Genomic DNA, 24103 nt, shown 5'->3' on the forward strand with positions numbered 1-24103 from the left:
TCCTCTGTAAATGAATCTTAACGAATATTAACTTCAATAAATTAATTTGTTCATTATATGCATCACTTAGTGCAAATTTTTCTTTAAATTCAGACAGAAATTACAAAATAATTAGCAGGGGTGGTATAGTACATCATCAACAGGTGGGCGCAACACTTCCCGATGCGGCTTTTTTATGTCAAAACACCTCGATTCGGTGAGTAAACTTGCGATTATTTCATTGGTAACAAATAGATTTGGAAATGACATATAGTCTAAAGTACCCGCATGTGTCTCTAGTTTATCACTGATGTTTGCATTTTCAAGAAAGTCTTACGTTTATGAGAACATTCGAGCACAATGCACTTCATGGAAACACTTCCCCATTCACTACACCATATTATGTCGCATAAAAAGAGTTTTCATGCATTTCTAATGACTAAATGCCTTGACGGGTGTTCTTTTATGGCAAACAGAGGTCAGAGATACCTTAAATAATTATCGGAATCTATAGTTTCAAAGAAATCAGTAATATAAAATTTCGCCTTCCCGGTTCACCGCCCGTGTGGCATCGTGTTTGACTTAATCATATGTAGCCTTTCAATTTATTTTGACGCATGGTACTTCGGTTGCCATACCAGCAAAACTAGTATTTAGCAATGAACATTTATGTCAGTAAAAACAGTGCTTAATTTACCTTTAAGGGCTATATTATGACAGATTTACTCTTTCTTTTTCAGATCACAACAGAAACACCAGAGATATTCTGTTTATCAGAATTTAATTATGAAGCTAAGCACTTGGGGTTCAGCAGTATGATATCCGTAGACAGATGAACATTAACTGCATATAGTAATTCATGCATTTCTTGGGAATAAAATGACAAGTCAAAAAATCAGAATTGTAGAAAGAACAATACCCGCTTGTTGTGGACGTTTGTGAAAAAGTCAGAAATGAAGACCACAAAAGTAGTTGTTGTCTGTCTGTGTTGAAGTCACAGAGTCTTGTCAGTGCCTCTCATTTCTTCTAAATAACATTTGACAGATTTTGATGAAATGCAACAGCATTTGAAACTTTGTATGAAATGTCGTTGACACTAATGCTCATAACGGGTAAAACAATGCAATGTAAATATTCTTGTTATCTCTATGTTTCGGTCAATAAACGTTGACAGATTATACTACATTGCCACTTTATCAATTTTTGTGTGTTTTTAATGAAATTTCTGAGTTATAATTAGTGTAATTGCGCAAAACCTCAACATTTTCCAGTTTAATGGTTTCAAGAGTTGTTATATTCTGATTTTTGTTGAATCTGAAGTATAGGCAGTGCGTCTCCACTTCAACATTTTTATAATTTTCATAATTACAAAAGCATGTACATGGTGTATATCATGGCAATAATTGGTTTTAACGGTAACTTATCAATAACATTCAGAGCTTTCTATTCCGTGTAATTCCTTCCTCTATAGATGTTGACATATTCTTTGACATTTTTTCCACAGAAAGCTGCTGTTGTTATATGAAAACAAATGGCCATTTAAAATAAAACATCTTTAATTTCATAATAACCATGTTGTTGAGGGTATTGTGCATTTTAGAATATGTGATAATAAATTACCAATAGTCTTTTATCGGTTTTCTTTTACACTAAAATTACCACCAAAGTTTTGTAATTATTTTAGGGTTCCCTGTTGTGTCTGAATATTACCAATTGTTGAGAATATTTGACATAGAGATGTACACTACTTTTTGATCGAAGAAAATTAAGGCATACAATGTGGAACGAATTTGTCAGATATACGATCTTAATGAACCTTAAGGTGAATTTCATTTTTTTAAATGTTGAGTTTTAAAGAATTACGTACAAAATTAATGAAACGTTATCATAATACTCGTATAAAATTTAGAATTGCTACAATCAAGTAATAAATCTACTTTTGTTGATTTGTGTAAATATATAACATTAGCTGATAACAAGGAAAATGTTGCTATGTCTTGAAAGTGTATGTGCGTATGTTTATGTCACAACGGCTTCCACTGTGTAAGGGTTTAAATAAAAAAATCAGTAAAATTTCCTATTTTAATTAAATAATCTTTTATACAACAACATTTTCAACAACTAAACAGTTTAAAAGTAAAATAATTTACATTGCAAGTAAAATTGTTCTACTACTGTTCAAGCTCACTAAGATTTGCAAGCAAAATCTGAACATTAGTCAAATGTTAAATCCTGAACCGCTTTCAAGTCCCATTCACACATCTAAAACCCCTTAATAAGAACATTTCATTGGCGCGATACAGTAATTTCTCACGTGGCCCTGAAACGTTAAACAAAATTAAATAGTAGCATATCATTAAAAACTAAACTGCACTGGTGCGACGTTATACCTTTAAAAATATATTAAAAGGTTGCTCTTTTAAAAAAACAGCACATGATAATTATTTAACTATATAATTTTGCTTTACTTAGCATATTATCAATGCATATTCTTATTTGTCTCATCGAGTCTTGCCTTGAACTCAAGTTCGAAATCAAAGCCATCATATTCCACTATTTTCGATGACACGCCATATATAGTTATCATGACAAAATAATTAGAGTAACAAGTTAGCTAATGGTTTCCAAAATACTTTCTATTCATATTATCATGTGTTGAAATGCCTATCTATCTATACCCCTGATTAAGGTTTCTCTACTGTAAAATTATTGAAATTAAATCAGTTATTTATATCCTAGTCTAAATAATGAGACCTCGGGTAGACCGATTTTATATTTTGATATTTTATGTTGTCTGCGAATATCGACAAGTGAAAAATATGTAACGATATTCAACTCTTGAGTACAATATTATTTGGACTAATTTATATCCATACCTTCAAACAGCAACCGACATAGTTGTGTTTGGTATGGAGACCTAGTTGAGCATTGAAATCCTTGTCTGGGGGTAATTCCGTTAGAGGATGTTCTCCACTTCTCAAATATAATCTCGTACAGCTTTTGGAAAATATAATATGTCAATTATGACTTGCATGCCAATCACTCAACAATCCTTTTTAACATATATTGACAATTCCATTGATGCAGACTACAAGTTTTGTTTCCTTTTTCATCTTTCATGTACCTAAAATAACAAATATAAGGACATGATAGAACATATATCATACATATGCACGTTTATAGTATACAACATATGTTCAAGATCTTCAAATGCATAAATGAAGTTTACGGACCATCTAGTGCAAGCACTCTAACAATTAGTATTCCAATTAATAGAACTTCCAGGCAAGTGTGATCACATTTACATGAGCAAAGCCCAATGTTAGTCATGCTGGAAATTGGTGAGCCGGGAAGGACATCAATTCAGTTGGTGAACCGGGAAGGCGAAATTTTAGTTTACTGATTTTTCGGAAAGTTTAGATTCCAATGACTAATCAAGGTATCACTGACCTCTGTTTACCATAAAAGAACACCAGTCAATGCTTGGATTTATCAGAAATGCATGTAAACTCTTGTTATGCGACATAATACGGTGTGGTGAATAGGGAAGTGTTTCCATGAAGTGCATTGTGCCAAATGTTCTCTTAAACGGAAGGCTTTCTTGAAAAATGCAAATGTAAATAATGAACTAGACGCATGTGCGGGTACTTTAGACTATATGTCATTTCCGAATCTATTAGTTATCAATGTAATAATCACAAGTTTACTCACCGAATCGAGGTATTTGACACAAAAAAGCCGCATTGGGAAGTGTTGCGCGCACCTGTTGATGACGTACTATACCACCCCTGATTAGGGATAATTTTTAAAAATAAGGGCTTTTTTTTTAGGACTTTGGCCCTTTCTTAGTGTTTTTTTTTTCTTCAGGAATTTAAGGGAGGCCTAAAAATAGGATTTTTAGGACTTTTAGGGCCACTTGAAAGCCTGACCTCTTTGTTATAAAATTACTGAAGAAACATTTAAAGTGTTGTAAACATTTCTAATTATTAGAAGTACCCATATACGGTGGAAAAAAATCTGCATATTAAGAGTGTTTACTAAAATATATAGGGATTTTCCCTTTTGGCAGCCATTTTGACCACCATTTTGGATTTTTCAAATGAATTTCTTCTTTGAATTGAACATTTGATGTTTAACACATTACCTCTAGCAATAAAACTAATATATACGTTGCAATCCTGTCCTAATATCCTATAATTTAGGATATTATTATAATGCCGTCTTTGGATTTTTGGCGGCCATCTTGGTGGCCATCTTGAATACAGTAAAACACCGCTCGCTCGAGGTCGCAAGGGGATGAGCAAAATGCTCGAGTTATCCATGGTTTCGAGCGACCCAAACATTGACCAACATACGAAGAAAACTAAAGTTTGTTTTACCAACTGTCATTGGGACCGTTTGCAGAGTAAACGGTGATACGTAATAATAACATACTTGTGACATTTTTCAAAAACAAACGTATTACAAACGTTATCTATTGATATACGTTTCAATATATAATTTGTAAATGGCACATGTGAAGAAACAACTAAGATTTTTTTTTATTCATCAACAAGTGCATATCATAATTATCGTCTGAATTTTATGAAACGGCTATATTATTTCCTTCATTTGCATGCAAACAATTGCTGATTAAAATACTAAGATCTCATAACTATCTTCTCGATCCCGCAGACAAGATGCTTTAAGTAATCAGTAATTGATCGATATTTGATCAATAAAACTTTTCTTTAAGATTTTATCAATAATTATTCTCATCATAAGATCAACTATACCGACAAACAAACATTTAAGATAGTCTGGGAATAGACTACGCAATTTCAACGGTGTGTGAAAATGTTTAATTAACCGACACATTCTGACCGCCGAAGGTGTGAAAAGTGTTGACACCTCTGCTCGAGTTAGCCAGAAGTAACAAAGAGTAAATTAACACACAGGGACCAGGTGTCATGCTCGAGCGATCGAGTTATCGATGCTCGACCCAGCCATGGTAATATCACATAGAAAATAGAAGGAAATCGGCCGGAACCACATGAATTGCTCGAGCGAGCCCGGGTGCTCGAGTCATCGATGCTCGAGCGAGCGGTGTTTCACTGTATTTCAAAATGCTCAATGATGACAAAGTTGCATCATTCAGTTTCTATGAAGTTACATGTTGTAGAACCTATTCATGTAAAAATATTTTGTGCATACTCCAACTCTGGGTTTTTTGGTCGGCATACCGACTACAGCTTTTAATGATGCGTTCTCTTGCTCCTTGAGAGAATTTTTACCGTATATTTTTCCACCTAAGGTGATTAACAAAATAGTTGAAGACAAAGCTAGTAGTCAAAGCTATTTTGATTTTGCCATTTTGGAAATCTCAACCTTGGTTTCCTATGTTATTGCCTAATTTAGCTTCTTTACCTGCTAGGTTACCAAGGCACAAAGGTCTTCTGACAGTGGCACACAATGGAAGACACCATCCACTAAGGAAGTCTTTAACGTTTATTGGATTGATTCTGTCCGGAGATCCCTCAGTCTTGGAAAGGTTTCACCAGGAGCTATCGAGATTGTTTTGCGGGCATGGAGATCAGGAACCCGCAAACAATAAGCTTTGGCTTGGAAATGTTGGTATTTTTGGTGTGTAAAACAACAGAAAAATCCCTTTAGTACAACTGAAACATTAGTAGTTAATTACTTAATATACTTTTTACATGAGAATAAGAAATCTTATTCAGTACTAAATACACATAAGGCTATGTTATTACAAACCCTTCCCTTTTTTGAAAATACTTGATGTTCACAGGTTTCTTTAATTCCTAAATTTATGAAAGGGATTTTTCTTTCTAATCCTCCAAAACCAAGGTATAAATTTACCTGGAATGTAACGTTTTTTTTTGCAGTATCTTAAAACTTTATTTCTGTTAAGTGAACTGTCGTTAAAAATGTTAACACTGAAATTAGTAGCATTGATAGCTTTATGTTGTGCGCCACGTGCTCAAACTCTTGTGTCAATGAATTTGGATTGTGTTCAGTATACAGATTCACATTTGACTTTCTTCCTTCCCGTTTTGCTTAAAACTTCTAGGTCAAGTACTGATCTAATGTCTTTTCATTGAAATTGGAACATTTTGAGGAGGAACCTCTTTGTGTAATGCATACATTATTATACTACATTAAATATACCAGAAAATTAAGGAAATCTAGACAGTTATTGATTTCTTATGTGACTTATGATAAAGTTTGTACTAGCACTGTGGCTAGATGGCTAAAGACTGTTTTGCAGCTTTCGGGCATTGATACAGATGTTTTCAAAGCCCATTCGTTTAGGTCTGCTGCAGTTTCAGCAGCAGGAGGTAGATGTACGTTAAAAACTATCTTGGACACTTTTGACTGGAGTTCTGATAAGAACTTCTATAAGTTTTATTATAGGCCTGTTGTGAATGATAGTAATTTATCTTTTGCCAAGGCTGTGCTAATGTAACAGTTGTTCTCTTTACAGTTATAGCAGTTAGTATTTCAGAACTTTTTGATTACATGAACGGTGACCAGTTTTTCTAATGTTTGTCATAATGCATATAATTATGCATTATGTATATCTCATGTGTAATTGAATTTTTTTCTCAATAGATTAAATGTGGGTATTTGATATTTGTTTCTTTGCTGATATACTACTTGTTGACAAACTTTAAAGATGCTCAGTATACATGAGAAAAGCCATAGGCTTTTGCAAAAATAATGTCCCCACATCCAAGCCCTGGTGATGGATGGGGGCCATTATTGGAGTAAAAGTCAGAGGCCGAGCATGTATACTTCCCACCCTTAACAGGTATTATTTTATTTACCCTACCCTTTATTATTGTTTTTTGAGGAGGTTTGTCAACAAGTTTATGTTCTTTAAAATATGAGTTTTACCTGGATGTTGCTTATGTTGCATATCGACTGCGCAGGCATTGTTTCCTGTTCGGTTTTTCCTTTAAACGTGCATCTTGCTAAACTATCGTCGCGAATGTCATGCTCAGTATACATGCTCGGCCTCCGGCTTTTACTCCAATAATGGCCCCCATCCATCACCAGGGCTTGGATAGGGGGACATTTTTTAACCTAGGGCAATAATTTGAACAATTACGGTAGACATTACAAATCTGATAATCACTTGAGCACTGGTGAGCTAAAAAACAATAACTTGTCAATATAGGAAAGCCTTGAGCTAAAAGTTCATTGTTTGAGAAGGGATGTCAAATTAAGTGTAAATCAAGGAAATGGCTATAATAATGATATAAGAATAATAAAATCTTTATTTAATGAAGGTAACATACAAAGTGTACATAACATGAAAATGAAACGTAAATTTATTTTCAGTACTATGGCCTTCAGTTAACAACAACAACAATACACATACAAACATTTACAATTTCACAAATCATATAAACAAGAGCTGTCGGAGGACAGCAACGCTCGACTATTCAACAGCCTTGTCCATTGGATGAATATAAAAGTCGAAATTTTTTGTAAAAATGGGAAACAGCGTTATGGAACCTGCATAGTGTTTATCAGCTCATGACAGTTAGGGCTGTCATTGATTGGGTCTTAGGCGTATCGACGATACCGATATATCAGAAGACAAATATCGACGATACATCGATATATTGATTATTAAGTTAGATTAACGACCTATTTGTTCATATGCATACAATATACCTTCCTGTAAATGCTATTTCAAGTTTTATTGCCTACTTTCCATATTTCTGTTTGATTGTGTTGTATTTGTATTTATGAAATAAAAGAAATACATAAAAATTAATAACATCTTTCATTTTTATTTCCTTTATACTCCTTTTTTGCATTTATCCAAATTTACAACTTTGTGAACTTTAGTTGTTTTTTAGGGTCTGAGTGTTTATTTGGGTAGTTTTTTTCTCTCTGTAAAATATCGATTTTTGAAAATGGGAATCGATAATCGATCGACAAAAAAATATCGTTGATACATCGATATCGTTTCTATCGATGACAGCCCTAATGACAGTGGACAAGTGTGTGAAGTTTCAACCTATTCCCATTAGTGGATACTGAGATACCAGCTTACATACAAAAACTTAACCAAAAATTGCTAATTCGAAAAAGGGGCATAATCTTGAAAAAAATGCAAAGTAGAGTTATGGGACCTGCACAGTGCACGTTAGATCATGACAGCGAACAAGTGTGTGAAGTTTCAATCCATTCCCATTAGTAGATACTGAGATACCAGCTTATAATACAAAAACTTAACCAAAAACTTCTAAGTGAAAACAGGGGCATAATTTTGAAAAAATGCAAAGTAGAGTTATGGGACCCGCTTAGTGCATGTCAGATGATGACAGTGAACAAGTGTGTGAATTTTCGATCCATTCCCATTATTGGGTACTGAGATACCAGCTTACATACAAAACCTTAACCAACAAGGCAGTCTGAAAGACAGCTAAATCCCCCGCCACTTCTATCGATAGTGAAAGGGTAAACATTTGATTTTAGCTGTGACCTTGACCTTGAACTGACATGGCTGACTCATGAATTCTGCACAACGTCTTGATGAGGTGATCATTTGACCCAAGTTTCATGAAAATCCTTCAAGGGGTTTAGGAGATACAGAGCTGAAACCTTTGACCTTCAGTTGTGACCTTGACCTTGAGTTGACATGGCTGACTCATGAGTTCTTGATGAGGTGATCATTTGACCCAAATATGATGAAAATCCTTCAAGGGGTTTAGGAGATACAGAGTGGACACCAAATGGAAGGCTCAAACCTTCTACCCTTAGCTGTGACCTTGACCTTGAGCTGGTATGGTTGACTCATAATTTCTGCACATCGTTCTGATGAGGTAATCATTTGACCCAAGTTTTATAAAATTCCTTCAAGGGGTTTAGGAGATATAGAGCTGACACGAAATGGAAGGCTCAAACCTTTGACCTTCAGTTGTGACCTTGACCTTGAGCCGACATGGCTGACTCATAAGTTCTGCACATCGCCTTGATGAGGTGATCGTTTGACCCAAGTTTGATGAAAATCCTTCAAGGGGTTTAGGAGATATAGAGCGGACACAAAATGGAAGGCTCAAACCTTTGACCCTAAGTTGTGACCTTGACCTTGAGCCGGCATGACTGACTCATGGGTTCTGCACATTGTCTTGATGAGGTGATCATTTGACCCAAGTTTTATAAAATTCCTTCAAGGGGTTTAAGAGATTTAGAGCGGACACAAAATGGGAGGCTCAAACCTTTGACCGGAGTTGTGACTTGACCTTAGAGTCGCAGGCGACTCATGGGCGCACATCGTTTGATGAGTCGTGGATCATTTGACCTAAGTTTTATTTAAAATTCCTTCAAGAGGTTAAGGAGATACAGAGCGGACAAAAAATGGCAGGCTCAAACCTTTGACCTTGAGTTGTGACCTTGACCTTGAACCGACAAGGCTGACTCATGGGTTCTGCACATCGTCTTGATGAGGTGATCATTTGACCCAAGTTTGATGAAAATCCTTCAAGGGGTTTAGGAGATATGGAGCGGACACGAAAGTGTTACGGACAGAAGGATGGACGGAAGGACGGACGGACGGACGGAAGGACGGACACAGACCATTCCTATAATCCCTCCGCCAACGCCGATGCCGACGAAAGGGCGAGTCCAATAGCTCTACAGTGAGTATTCTTTGAATAGTCAAGCTAAAAAGTGTATCAATGATCAATGTATTAAATAAAAGCTTCCCATTTACCGTCCATACTCGCTTATAATGCGCACTCGCTTATAAGACACACCCTGATATTGAACTACCAATCGGCAAGGTTTTGCACTGACCTCGTATAAGACACGGTCATATTTTCATATTGGTCAACGATAATCAGAACTTGTAGAAATGCATTGTTTTCTCCAACATTCCATCTTTTGTAATAGAAAATGGCAGAAAATCGCCAATTTTATTGTAAAAATGCAGATTTCAAATGAATTAGTAACGGCAAAAATAAGGTTTATACAAAAAGGCCGAAATTTTGACAATATTTGCCGATTTTATTTTTGAAAGAACTTGCAGACTTGTTTCATAATATGTTGAATAGAATGAAGTATTTTAAAATCCACTTTCATGTGTAATAAAATGCATTAAAATAACCTCGAAATGGCGAAATTACGTGTAGAAAATGGCCGAAATTTGACGATATTCGCTGATTTTATTCATTATGCTTAGAAACGCTGAATATTCAGCCAATGTTTTCCATAACTTGTTTAAAAAAATAATGTATTTCTGACTACCGGGATATGCAATTTTTTAATTGCTTTCAAAGGGTCTCCCATACATGCATAGGATTTTTTTCATACAAACAAACAAAGCATATTACATATTTTCATTTTATGTGACATACCAAAAAATGTATTAATTTATCACATATTTCGAACACACAAAACAAGAGATCACAGAGTGATCTTGGCGCCCACTAATGTGCCATTTTTGAGTGTTCCAAATTTCAAGACTTACTGACTAGCTCAAATTCAAATTTCATTTCCGTACACAACACGAAAGCTGTAGCTTGAAAAATGTGAAAGTAGGTCACTAGATCAATTTCAAGGACAAAGTTCTTTGTACACAAAACTATGCATATGCAACAAGTTTGAAGGGCTGTAGTCTGAGAAATTTGAAAGTAGGTCACTAGGTCAATCTTAAGGTCAAAGTTTATTTCGGTGCACAAAACTATGCAAGTGGTCCAAATTTGAAGGCTGTAGCTTGAAAACTGTGGAAGTAGGTCACTAGGTCAAGGTCAAAGTTTGTTTCGGTACACAATCCTATGCATGTGGTCTAAATTTGAAGCCTGTAGCTACAGAAATGTTAAAGTAGGTCACTAGGTCAATCTTAAGGTCAAAGTTCATTTCAGTACACAAAACTATGCAAGTGGTCCAAATTTGAAGGCTGTAGCTCGAGAAATGTGAAAGTAGGTCACTAGGTCAAAATCAAGGTCAAATTTTATTTCGGAACACAGAACTATGCATGTGGTCCAAAGGACGGGATATCCCTTACAGAAGAAAAAGGCCTGCTGCGTACTCTTGCTGTGTACATACAGCGTATATGATGCGTACATGATGTGTACTGAAATCAATAGTACGCAGGATATACACCGCACATACACCGATAGTACGTTTGTAGTACACTTTTGACATGCAAATGAGCTCTGCCGCGTACTACTTGCTGCGTACATGCTGTGGACTACATAGTACACAGGATGTACGCTGGAGGAATTTAGTATGCGGGAGATAGTACGCAGCATGTACGCGGCACATACACTTTTCACATGCAAATGAGCCTGCGGTGTACATGCTGTGTACTCCTGCGGCGTACATGCTGTGTACTCCTGGCCCGAGTCCTGCGGCGTACATGCTGTGTACTCCTGCTGCATACATGCTGTGTACTCTTGTGGCGAAACTGCTGTGATAATGTAAATTCCTTACCCCACCAACTTTCGTATGCAAATGCTGATCATTTGGACAGAAAAAAACAGAAAAAAGATAAGTGACATGCATCAATAAGTACTTACCCTTACCAAAATAATGTAGATTGATGTTATCAAATAAATTAGTATGCTTTCCTCCATCCACTTTTCAATGAAATAAATCAAATTTTGTAGCATGTAATTTGGTAAACATTTGAAGAAAATGGCGTAACTGCATCAAGGGGAAACAACTTTAATGCAACTAAATATAAGTATTATGATTTATTATAGACGATGTGTGGGTAGTATGTATTTATTTTATTTAAAATCCATCTGAGAAAATCTAGGACTGGAATTATATAAGCATTTATACACTTTTACGTCCGTAAAAAGTAGCGCACCAAAAAATTTTGGATTGATTTTTTCCAATGGGGCGAGCGCAATTAGCCAAAAACGTTCTGAAAATATACGAACTTTTTAATTTAGTGAGGCCTTAATGAGTTAACATAATGAGCATTAAAGCCTTTATAAAACATGATAGAATGGTGTTTTGCTTAAGAGTATTCAAATAACAGTGAGAGCTATTAATTCTTCTGATTCGGGCACTGTTGAGGCATTATCTTGGTAATTATTTCATGTATTACAAAATGTAATGCAACGAAGTTCAAATAAGGCTTTTCAATTATCCAAGTTAGAAAGCTCCAGGATTAATTCAAAATGAAAAAGAATATATTTTTACACTGCATGCAAGGTGCAGCTCAGAAATCACTAAGATGTAAGCTTCACAAATGAACATTGCAAATAGTTCGGCAAATTTTCATTGTTCAGAATACCGGTAATCTGAACTATTCTATGCTATTAAGATAAAAGTTACACAGAAATCAAGTTCTTGCTTCCAAAAAAAAAAATGTACAAATCCTTCCTGCATGAAGTGTACTTCAGACTTTTACCTAAAAAAATTCAAAGTATAAACACCAAAAGAAAATGAACAAGTTCCTCCCGCATATATGAAGTTTACTTCAGACTTTAACTTATAAAAAAAAAAACTAAGTATAAATGCCAAAAGAAATTGTACAAGTCTTTCCTGCGTATATGAAGTGTACTGCACAAATTTCAAAGTATCTGCGGTGTACATGCAGTGTACTATTTTCTTGTACAAGTCCCTCCTGCGTACATGCAGTGTACTCCTTAAATTTTCAGAGTCTGTGCTGCGTACTTGAAGTGTACTAGTGACCTCTTGCGTACATGCTGTGTACTCCTCGAAATAGTACGCGGCATGTACGCGGCATGCGGTGTATGTAAAATGTACTCCTCTGGCGTACTACTGTGTTCGCGGCATATACACAGCAAATACGCAGCATGTACGCCACAGAGGCTTGCTTCTGTAAGGGATGATAAGATATGCGAAATGGCCCCCTAAATAATTAGAATATGAAAACTCCATAATTGAAATTTTAACTGTCTAAAACAAAAAAGAAGATCATAATCGTTAAAGCTATGACTTTTAAAAACTTCAAAACCAAGTTATTTGTACAACTCGGACCTTTAAAATACTCGAGGTCCGTGACTTTTACTGTTTTTACACGCGATTTACACACTATAGCATGTATACATGCTCGAATTTCATTGTGAACCGGAGCTGGTGTCAAGCTGAAGTTTTGCTGAGAAAATAAGGTTACTAAAATATACATTTTCAGAAAAAATCAGCTTGACACCCGGTCCGGCTCATATTGAATTCCCACTTTTTTCGCAATTTTTAGCCTCACTTTTCTTTGAAGGAAACAGGATAACATGCTCATCTCTAAGCAACCGAGCATCAAACAGATACGCGGGAGTTTTGTTCTAATCATGAAACTGATAACCAAGAGTTGTTTTTATAAGAAAGATTAAATGTTTAGAGACGAGTTAAATGCAAAAGTGAAACTGAAAGTAGATCTAGACATTTTAATGATCAGTTACATGTTTTAGATCTACTTGAACTGTACTGTACTTCGGGATTATATTCAAGTTGATTTTGTTTAAGCGGCATTTTAAAAGAAAAAATAAAGTAATTAAAGTTGTTTAAAAAGAAAATAGTTATTGTTTACATAAATGTTATAGAGACAAGAAAGATAACTCATGCACACCGCAAGTAGTAGACACATGTAGATAGTTCTTTTATGTAAAAATTATGACGTAATTTGTATATAAGTCTCAGTGACGCAATTGGTACGCACGACGGTTTAAATCAAATTTTACGCCTAGTGTCAGTGGTATGCGAGATCAATTCCCAACATATCCCGTAAAACTTTTTTTTCTGTCAAAAACGACAGAAAGTACTATTCTTTGATGGTGATTTAGATTTTATATTTTTAGCCGCGAGTTAAAATATTTTAAACTATTTAACTGCGTTATTTCTATAATTAGTCAATTAGATCTATTCTTTTACTGTATGTCTGTGATAAAGTTATAAACATGACTGTGTTTTTATACTTCTTTTTTTTATGACGTATGAAAAATAGTAAGTCAACAACTCAGAATTGTTTCATCAATTTTAAAATACACAGTTTCATCACCATACAAAGTTGTATGTTGAGTCAATTAATGTCACTGACATGTCATTTCCGCTGAGAAATATTTTCTTTTATGAATAAAAGATAAAATCCCTATATAACCATTTTTGAAACACAATAGCTAAGCTATATTTGTGTTTAAAAATATCTAAAATATCGAAATACGCGTCAGCTTATTATTGTTTTTAATAATTTATTGAAGGTTGATTGTGATTCTTTTTTTCCGTTTTAACGCTGTTTTTCAACAGTAACGGACAATTAACTTAACCAGAGTTCCTGGATTCCGTACCAGTAAAAACCTGTTCTCCGCAAGTAGTTGTACAACTTCCCCACATGATTATAAGATGGAGGACGAATGATTATAGTCACAATACCCCCTATCAAATCGTCACGGAGAAGAAAAGCCTCACCCGGGGATCGCACTCGCGATCCTGCGATCCGCAAATCTGCGGTGTCCTTATTGAGCTTGCGAAGCAAGTTCTTCAACTTATATAAATCAGTTTCGACATTTCATTCTTGTCATACTTGGTCTGGAGCATCGTTATAAGGTCCTCTTCCAAACATATTTATATAGGAACTTGGGCCCTATTAGGGACCACTATAGCTAAAAGCAGATATGCCTTTCTTCGCATTAACCACTAAAATGTAATGGAAACAATATCGTAAGGTCTCCTGCTATTTTGTTACAAATGGGGATAGGGACCAATTTAGCTAAAAATATTAACACGTTTAATGACCTCTTCTCATGAACCGCTTCAAGAATCTTCATCAAACTACTGCTGTAATTATTCGTCTAAGGATAAACGAAACAAAATTGCAACCCTACGAAACCTTTGCGAAAAAGTAAAAGAGAACCATTTAAATTGTTAAAGTGCGGTGTTTAGTTTTGCAATTTGAAAAATGTTAGACGAAAAATTCATAAACTTCTTTCCTTATTACAATTCGCCGACCATCATTTTTAAAGATATTTCTTGTTTCTCTTTCTTTTCTAGAATAACAGTAATGATTTTTAAAAATCCGAGAAATGTATATACATGTAGTTAAGGTATCACAGAGGGGGACATGGATGTTTTTGTCATGCTACAACGTGCGCACGTATCAGTTACTTCGTGCTCAGGTAATATCTATTACTTGCGCACATAATAAGAATTACGTTACGTGTTACGTGCGCACGTAATTGTATTAAACATCTGCGCACGTATTAGTATAAAAAATACCTCTGCGCACATATCACTCGGTATGATGGAAAGCTTACTATAGACATCACTTATTATCTTATACGTGGGCACGTGCGCAGATGTTTCTTAGACTAACACGTGCGTACTGAGCAACTATGCCGGTTCTTTATCGCTGCAGCCGTTTCGTCTCGAATCTGTCTGTCTTTCTATTTGAGGAAAAGAAAAGCGGTAATCCAGAGGAAAGCCGGGTCATCAGTTTCTCACTGTGCAACCATGACCTATTGTTATTTTGTAAACAATTTATACCTACTGCTCTAATGAATTCAGTGTTCAATACCATTAGAATAAAATCAAATGTCTTCATGCGCGCATACAAATGTTACTACTTGGGTATATCCCAGGTCGTCTTGTAAACTGATTTTAATATAAACGCAATATATAATATAAATGCAACAATTGTAATTGGAATATAACATAATTGACTAAAATCAAATAATTTTCTTTCATCTATAATCCAAAATCTTTTGTAGGAAATCGGAAGCATTTTACGTTACATATATAAAGACATTTTGGCGGGAAACTGCACATGCCTTTCATGTCACTCCTGCGTAATGATCTTACATACGCTAATCGTGCTTCTCATATCGATATTATAGTTTCGTGTCAAAGGAAACGTTTTTGATTTAATCCATGAAATTAATTTGAATAAACTACTTAGATAGCTTGTTGTAATACCGATCTAACTCGTTTCCGGCGACGTTTCTGCGGGTACGTGTTTTAATTATGTGGTAAGGATTTAATAATATTCAACTCGTATATTATTTATTCAAGTAAAATGAACACTGTCGTTTTTTCAACTTACTTGATGAAAATACTTCATTACATATTTAAATAAAAAATCACCGAAAATATGAAAAATGGAAAATTGTAAGACAAAGTCCTGCCTCCTGATCTATTCGACGAAGATTTTGTTTTATACGAATGTCACACAAGAAGAACATTCCGTATACGAAACAAACACAAAAAAAAAACCAAAAAAAACCCCACTAAATATGTAAAGGAGATATAGAAGCAAAAATGTTTTTTAAAAGTTAATATTTCATCAAGTATGTGAAATAACTCGCTTAATTACTATAAATCCAAAAAATGCAAAACTGTTTCTATGTTGCTATGGTAACGCATATGAAATGAAAGTTTTGGATTTTAGTTTTAGAAATTTTCTTGATACGAAATGAAACGAAACAGGCATAATAAGTAGAGAATACGCCTATGTAGATGTATAAAATAAAAAAAAATCTTATTTCTTTAAAGAGTTTTCGGTCGTCCTTACATGAAAGAGTTATCTCCCTTGTTTTCCTTGTTTTTGCACGATCATTCTGTCTTAGAATACAAAATAACAAGAGCACCGCCTTGCGGGTGCTGACGCTCATCTGATTTTTTTGTATAATAGAAATATTATCCTACCCATGATTTTCTAAGTCTAAAAAGGGCCATCATTCTTGCAAAAAGCAGGATAAAGTTATGTTTCTTGATGTTCAGTGTCCACTTATGATGGTGAAAAACTGTTGCAAGTTTTAAAGCAAAAGCTTTGATAGTTTAAGAGAAAAGTTGACTTAAACATAATATTCAACCAAGAAAATGATTTTTCTAAGTCCAAAAGGGGCAATAATTATTGCAAAAAGCAGGATGGAGTTACGTTGCTTGCTTTACAGGGTCAGCTTATGATGGTGAACAACAGTTGCAAGTTTTAAAGCAATAGCTTTGATGGTTTAAGAGAAAAGTTGACCTAAACATAAAACTTAACCAAGAAATCTGATATTTCTAAGTCCAAAAGGGGCCATCATTCTTGCAAAAAGCAGGATGGAGTTATGTTTCTTGCTGTACAGGGTCCACTTATGATGGTGAAAAACTGTTGCAAGTTTTAAAGCAATAGCTTTGATAGTTTAGGATAAAAGTTGACCTAAACATAAAATTTAACCAAGAAAACTGATTTCTAAGTCCAAAAGGGGCAATAATTCTTGCAAAAAGCAAGATGGAGTTATGTTTCTTGATGTACAGGGTCTGCTTATGATGGTGAACAAGTATTCCAAGTTTCAAAGCAATAGCTTTGATAGTTTAGGAGAAAAGTTGACCTAAACATAAAACTTAACCAAGAAATCTGATATTTTCTAAGTACAAAAGGGGCCATAAATCTTGCAAAATGCAAGATGGAGTTATGTTTCTTGCTATACAGGGTCAGCTTATGATGGTAAACAAGTATTCCAAGTTTCAAAGCAATAGCTTTGATAGTTTAGGAGAAAAGCTGACCTAAACATAAAACTTAACCAAGCAACGCCGACGCAGACGCCGACGCCGACACCGACGCCGACGCCGACGCCGACAACCGCTCAAGTGATGACAATAACTCATCATTTTTTTTCAAAAAATCAGATGAGCTAAAAATTTGTTTCAAGAAGTTGGATAACTGTGTATTGTGACGACATACAATTTATAGGGTTCAGCAATATAAAATAAAATATATTGCAAAATAGTTTTCTATACCCCCATTCTAAATGATCAAATATCTTTTCAGCGCAAGTCTTAGATAGGTGTTATAATCAATTATTTTTGGTTCATTACCGACGTCTAGTCATTATATCTTAGTGGATTTTGAAAAATATAGTTAATTACCAATGGAATGGTGTTGTTTTAAATGCATATTTAGTGGGGGCCATTTTTGGTCCTTATCATATCCCGTCCTTTGAAGCATGTACCTTCAAAAATGTGAAAGTAGGTCACTAGGTCAATGTAAAGGTCAAAGTTTGTTCCGGTACACAAATCTATACAAGTGGTCCAAATTTGAAGGCTGTAGCTTGAGAAATGTGAAAGTAGGTCACTAGGTCAAAATCAAGGTCAAATTTCATTTCGGAACACAAAATTATGCATGTGGTCCAAATCTGAACCCTGTACCTTCAAAAATGTGAAAGTAGGTCACTAGGTCAATGTCAAGGTCAAAGTTCTTTTCAGTGCACAAAACTATGCACGTGGTCCAAATTTGAAGGCTGTAGCTACAGAAATGTGAAAGTAGGTCACTAGGTCAAAATCAAGGTCAACTCATGTCAAGGTTCATCTTGCCACTCAAAACCATACAAATTTGTATGTTGTAGGTTATTGACAAGAAGATTTTAAAAGCTTTTCCCTATATAAGCCTATATGAACCATGTGACCCCCAGGGCGGGGCCAAATTTGACCCTAGGGGGATAATTTGAACAAACGTGGTAGAGAACCACTAGATGATGTTACAATACAAATGCCAAAGCCCTAGGCTTTGTGGTTTGGACAAGAAGATTTTCAAAGTTTTTCCCTATGTAAGTCTATGTAAACCATGTGACCCCCAGGGCGGGGCCATATTTGACCCTAGGGGGATAATTTGAACAATCTTAGTAGGAGACCACTAGATGATGTCACATACAAAATATCAAAGCCCTAGGCCCCGTGGTTTTGAACAAGACGTTTTTCAAAGATTTTCCCTATATAAGTCTATATAAACCAAGTGACCCCCAGGGCGGGGCCATATTAGACCCCAGGGAAATAACTTGAATCATCTTGGTAGAGGACCACTAGATGATGCTTCATACCAAATATCAAAGCCCTAGGCTCTGTGGTTTTGGACAAGAAGATTTTCAAAGTTTTTCCCTATATAAATCTATGTAAATTATAGAAATAAACAAAGGGCCATAACTCACTAAAAAATTGTTGAACCAGTCTGATTTTCAGGAGGACACAACTAGGGTACCAATACATCATTCTGACAAAGTTTGGTCAAAATCCCCCTGATAGTTTCTGAGGAGATACGATAACGAGAAATTGTTAACGGAGGGAAGGACGGACGGACGGACGGACGAAAGGACGACGGACCATGGACCACGGACGCAGAGTGATTTGAATAGCCCACCATCTGATGATGGTGGGCTAATTAATCATATAATTTTTGAGCAAGTGTGTACACATAAATTATTTGCAAACAAATTGACAGTCAAATGATCGGCACTTTAACCTCAAACAAATTTTAAACAGCAAATTCATTAAATCAATTTTTCAAATCATATTTATTGTATTTTTCAATGATTTTTAACACTATGATCAGTCATAAGATCAAGGAATCTTGATACCGTTATCACGTATCCACAGTTATTTTCTTACACCACATCATCAAAACCCTCAAATTCATCATCATCGCTGTCTCCAAATAATTCATCAAATCGTTCACTTGTGACATTTTCGTCATATACCAACTGATCATCTCATTCATCATTACTAACTTCATCAGTGCCAGCATCCCGACGGCTTCTTCGCGGTCGCGCACTAAGTCACTGAATAGTTTGTCATCTTGTGTACCATCCATTGAGTTCAAGATTCCACATTTGAAGAAGGATTTGATGACCATTTCACAGGGAATTTCCTTCCATGAATCTATCACCCACTGGCACACTAATGCCAGATCAGGACGTTTAAGGTTGCCAGCCTTCGCAAGCTGTTTTTCACCATTAACCATCCATGCATTCCACTTATTTCACATGTTCACTTTGAACAGTTTATTCACACATACATCAAGTGGTTGCAACACAGAAGTACATCCTCCTGGGATCACACACTGGTATACATACGACGCAATTTCAGTTTATCCTTCACTTAGTATCAACAAGGTGAGCTCTGAACATGTCCCACACTAACAACGATTTCCGATTTAGCATACCACCAGGACGCTTATATTATAAACCAGACTTCCTCAAGCCACCTCATGAGTAAACATTCATCTACCCAACCTTTTTCCTGCACAAACACCACAATATCAGAAGGTAATTTTTCTTTTGGCATTGTCTTCCGCTTAAATACTACGGCGGATTTCTGTTTTGTTCCATCGGCGAAACACGATAACACTACAGTAAAATGAAGTCTGCATAATTGATAATTTTACTAGTATGCGCGTTAGTTTTCTAATATAAGCTTAAAATGTATACCAGTATGTTGCGGGGCTTGTGTTTCCATGGTAACGCATTTTCTCTTATTTTTAAACAACTATGTATGAAAGCGGGCTTTTTACGACGGCTTCTGTGAGTGAGTGCCATTCTGTTAATGACCAACATGAAATATTTGGGTAATATTATTAGCAAAATACCAAACACTTTACATGGGACCCTATTTTCCTTAAAGTTTAAAGTAACCATGGCAGCAGAGATGTTTAAAATAGTTTATATCTTGCTTTTTATTGTAATTTCTTATTAAAAATATTAAATAAAATTATCTTTCTTGTTAATGTAGCTTTAAAACATCTTATTTTTAACGCAAGTAATATTTTCATGTTATCTGCACATATTTAAACAAACTTCACAGCTTAAAATACTTACAGCAGTACCCCTCGTCTGACATTTTTTATGAACAAGAGCTGTCCGTAAGACAGTGCGCTCCACTATTCGGCGATTTGACAGTAAAATGAACATATGTCTCAATAAGAGACCCCTTCATTAAAAGGAAGATACACCAAGGGGCATAATTCTGTCAAGAACACAAATAAGAGTTATTGGGATTGTTACTACACATGCAGATGATGATGGTAAAGATATATTTTGAGTTTCAAGTCATTATCTTATATAGTACCAAAGTTATGTCCAGAAAGCAAAGATTGCAAAAAAACTTTAAGTACAAAAGGGGCATAATTCTGTCAAAAATACAATTAGAGTTATGGGGTTTGTAACCACACATGCAGATGGTGATTATAAAGAAATGTTTTTAATTTCAAGTCATTATCTTTTAAAGTACCAAAGATATGTCTATAAACGAAGCTTTCGGAAAATTTAACATGAAAATAATTCCAAGTATAACAACTTTGTGACCTTGACCTTGGGTATAATGGGCCCAGCCCCTGTACATACTTTGTTTGTATGCTGAACAATGTTTATGTGAGCTACAGTAAGATATAAGCAATAGTAACAAAGATATGTCAGAAAAACAAAGGTTGCCGAAAAAATTTAACGTTAAAAATAACCTAAGTATAACACCTTGGTGACCTTGACCTTGGGTATAATGGCCCCTGTACATACTTTGTTTGTATGCTGGACAATGTTTATGTAAAGTTACAGTAAGATATAAGCAATGGTAACAAAGCTATGACAGAAAAACAAAGGTTGCCGAAAAACTTTAACCTTAAAAATAACCTAAGTATAATACCTTAGTGACCTTGACCTTCGATATAATGGGCTCAGCCCCTACACATACTTTGTTTGCATACTGGACAATGTTTATGTGAAGTTATAGTAAGATATAAGCAATAGTAACAAAGATATTACAGAACAAGAGCTGTCTCCATAGGATGACACATGCCCCCGATGGCACTTTGAATGAATAGTTATGGCCGATGTTAGAGTTTAGGACCTTTGACCTATGGAGCTGGGTCTTGCGCGTGACACGTCGTCTTACTGTGTCACACATTCATGCGTAGTTATTCTAAAATCCATGCATGAATGACAAAGATATGGACCGGACACGCCCATCAATGCACTATCATGAAAACTGACCTTTAACGTCTAAGTGTGACCTTGACCTTTGAACTACGGACCTGGGTCTTGCGCACGACACGTCGTCTTACTGTGGTACACATTCATGCCAAGTTTTTTGAAAATCCATCCATGGATGACAAAGATATGAACCGGACACGCCTATCAATGCACTATCCTTTAACATCAAAGTGTGACCTTGACCTTTGACCTACGGACCTTGGTCTTGCACGCGACACGTCGTCTTACTGTGGTACACATTCATGCCAAGTTATTTGAAAATCCATCCATGGATGACAAAGATATGGACCGGACACGCCCATCAATGCACTATCCTTTAAAGTCTAAGTGTGACCTTGACCTTTGAGGTACGGACCTGGGTCTTGCGCGCGACACGTCGTCTTACTGTGGTACACATTCATGCCAAGTTATTTGAAAATCTATCCATCGATGACAAAGATATGGACCGGACACGCCCATCAATGCACTATCCTTTAATGTCTAAGTGTGACCTTGACCTTTGAGCTACGGACCTGGGTCTTGCGCGCGACACGTCGTCTTACTGTGGTACACATTCATGCCAAGTTATTTGAAAATCCATCCATCGATGACAAAGATATGGACCGGACACGAAAATTGCGGACAGACTGACAGATGGACAGACCGACAGACTGACAGACCGACAGACGGACAGACGGTTCAAAAACTATATGCCTCCCTTCGGGGGCATAAAAACAAAGGTTGCCGAAAAACTTTAACCTTAAAAATAACCTAAGTATAACACCTTGGTGACCTTGACCTTGGGTATAATGGGCTCAGCCCCTACACATACTTTGTTTGTATACTGGACAATGTTTATGTGAAGTTACAGTAAGATATAAGCAATAGTAACAAAGATATGACAAAAAAACAAAGGTTGCCGAAAAACTTTAACCAAGAAAGGTCACGCAGACACCGACGCCGGGGCGAGTAGAATAGCCCCCCTATTCTCCGAATAGTGGAGCTAAACAAGAGGACCATGATAGTCCTGAATCGCTCACCTGTCCCCACATGAACTGAGTATGACGTCGTTTTTTCTATTATTTGACATAGTGACCTAGTTTTTGAGCTCATGTGACCTAGTTCTGAACTTAACCTAAATATCATCAAGATAAAAATTCTGACCAATTTTTATGAAGATCCGTCGAAAAATATGGCCTCTAGAGAGGTCACAAGGTTTTGCTATTATTTTACATAATGACCTAGTTTTTAAAGGCATGTGACCCAGTTTTGTACTTGACCTAGATATCATCAAGGTGAACAATCTCACCAATTTTCATGACGACCTCATGAAAAATATGGCCTCCAGAGAGGTCACAAGGTTTTTCTATTTTTAGACCTACAGACCTAGTTTTTGACCAAACGTGACCCAGTTTCGAACTTGACCTAGATATCACCAAGGTGAACATTCTCACCAATTTTCATGAAGATCTGTTGAAAAATATGGCCTCTAGAGAGGTCAAAAGGTTTTTCTATGTTTAGACCTAGTGACCTAGTTTTTGACCAGGTTTCAAACTTGATCTAGATATCATCAAGATGAACATTCAGACCAACTTTCATACAGATCCCATGAAAAATATGGCCTCTAGAGTGGTCACAAGGTTTATTATTATTTGACCTACTGACCTAGTTTATGACCACATGTGACCCAGTTTCAAACTTGACCTAGATATTATCAAGATGAACATTCTGACGAATTTTCATGCAGATCCCATGAAAAATATGACCTCTAGAGAGGTCACAAGGTTTTTCTATTATTTGACCTACTGACCTAGTTTTTGACTGCAGTTGACCCAGTTTTGAACTTCACCCAGATATCATCAAGATGAACATTCTAATCAATTTTCATGCAGATCCCATGAAAAAAACTGCCTCTACAGAGGTCACAAGGATTTTCTATTATTTGACCTACTGACCTAGTTTTGGACTGGACGTGACCCAGTTTCGAGCTTGACCTAGATATCATCTAGATGAACATTCTGACCATATTTCATGCAGATCCCATGAAAAATATGACCTCTAGAGAGGTCACAAGGATTTTCTATTATTTGACCTACTGACTTAGTTTTTGACCGCAGTTGACCCACTTTCAAACTTGGCCTAGATATTATCAAGATGAACATTCTGATCAATTTTCATGCAGATCCCATGAAAAATATGACCTCTAGAGAGGTCACAAGGTTTTTCTATTATTTGACCTACTGACCTAGTTTTGGGGCGGACGTGATCCAGTTTCAAACTTGACCTAGATATCATCAAGGTGAACATTCTCACCAATTTTCATGAAGATCCATTGAAAATAATGGCCTCTAGAGAGGTCACAAGGTTTTTCTATTTTTAGACCTACTGACCTAGTTTTTGATTGCATGTGACCCAGTTTCGAACTTGAC

General features: G+C 35.9%; 1 protein-coding gene across 3 annotated transcripts in view; it reads right to left on the reverse strand.

Annotated features, from left to right (window-relative positions):
• The window catches only part of LOC123566563 (sorting nexin-24-like), a 223908-nt gene that overhangs the window by 130720 nt on the left and 69085 nt on the right, over positions 1-24103 (reverse strand). Inside the window, exon 3 of one of the 3 annotated variants that reach the window (XM_045360792.2) lies at positions 6795-7065. The exons of the other annotated variants lie outside the window; for them this stretch is intronic. Within the exon in view, the coding sequence (XP_045216727.1) occupies positions 6859-7065 (207 nt within the window). The 3' untranslated portion in view covers positions 6795-6858. Of the gene's footprint in view, positions 1-6794; positions 7066-24103 lie in introns of those variants that run through there. 3 annotated transcript variants of the gene reach the window in all.

Source organism: Mercenaria mercenaria, chromosome 8 (genome assembly GCF_021730395.1).
Source record: "Mercenaria mercenaria strain notata chromosome 8, MADL_Memer_1, whole genome shotgun sequence".
Taxonomy (NCBI): Eukaryota; Metazoa; Mollusca; class Bivalvia; order Venerida; family Veneridae; genus Mercenaria; species Mercenaria mercenaria.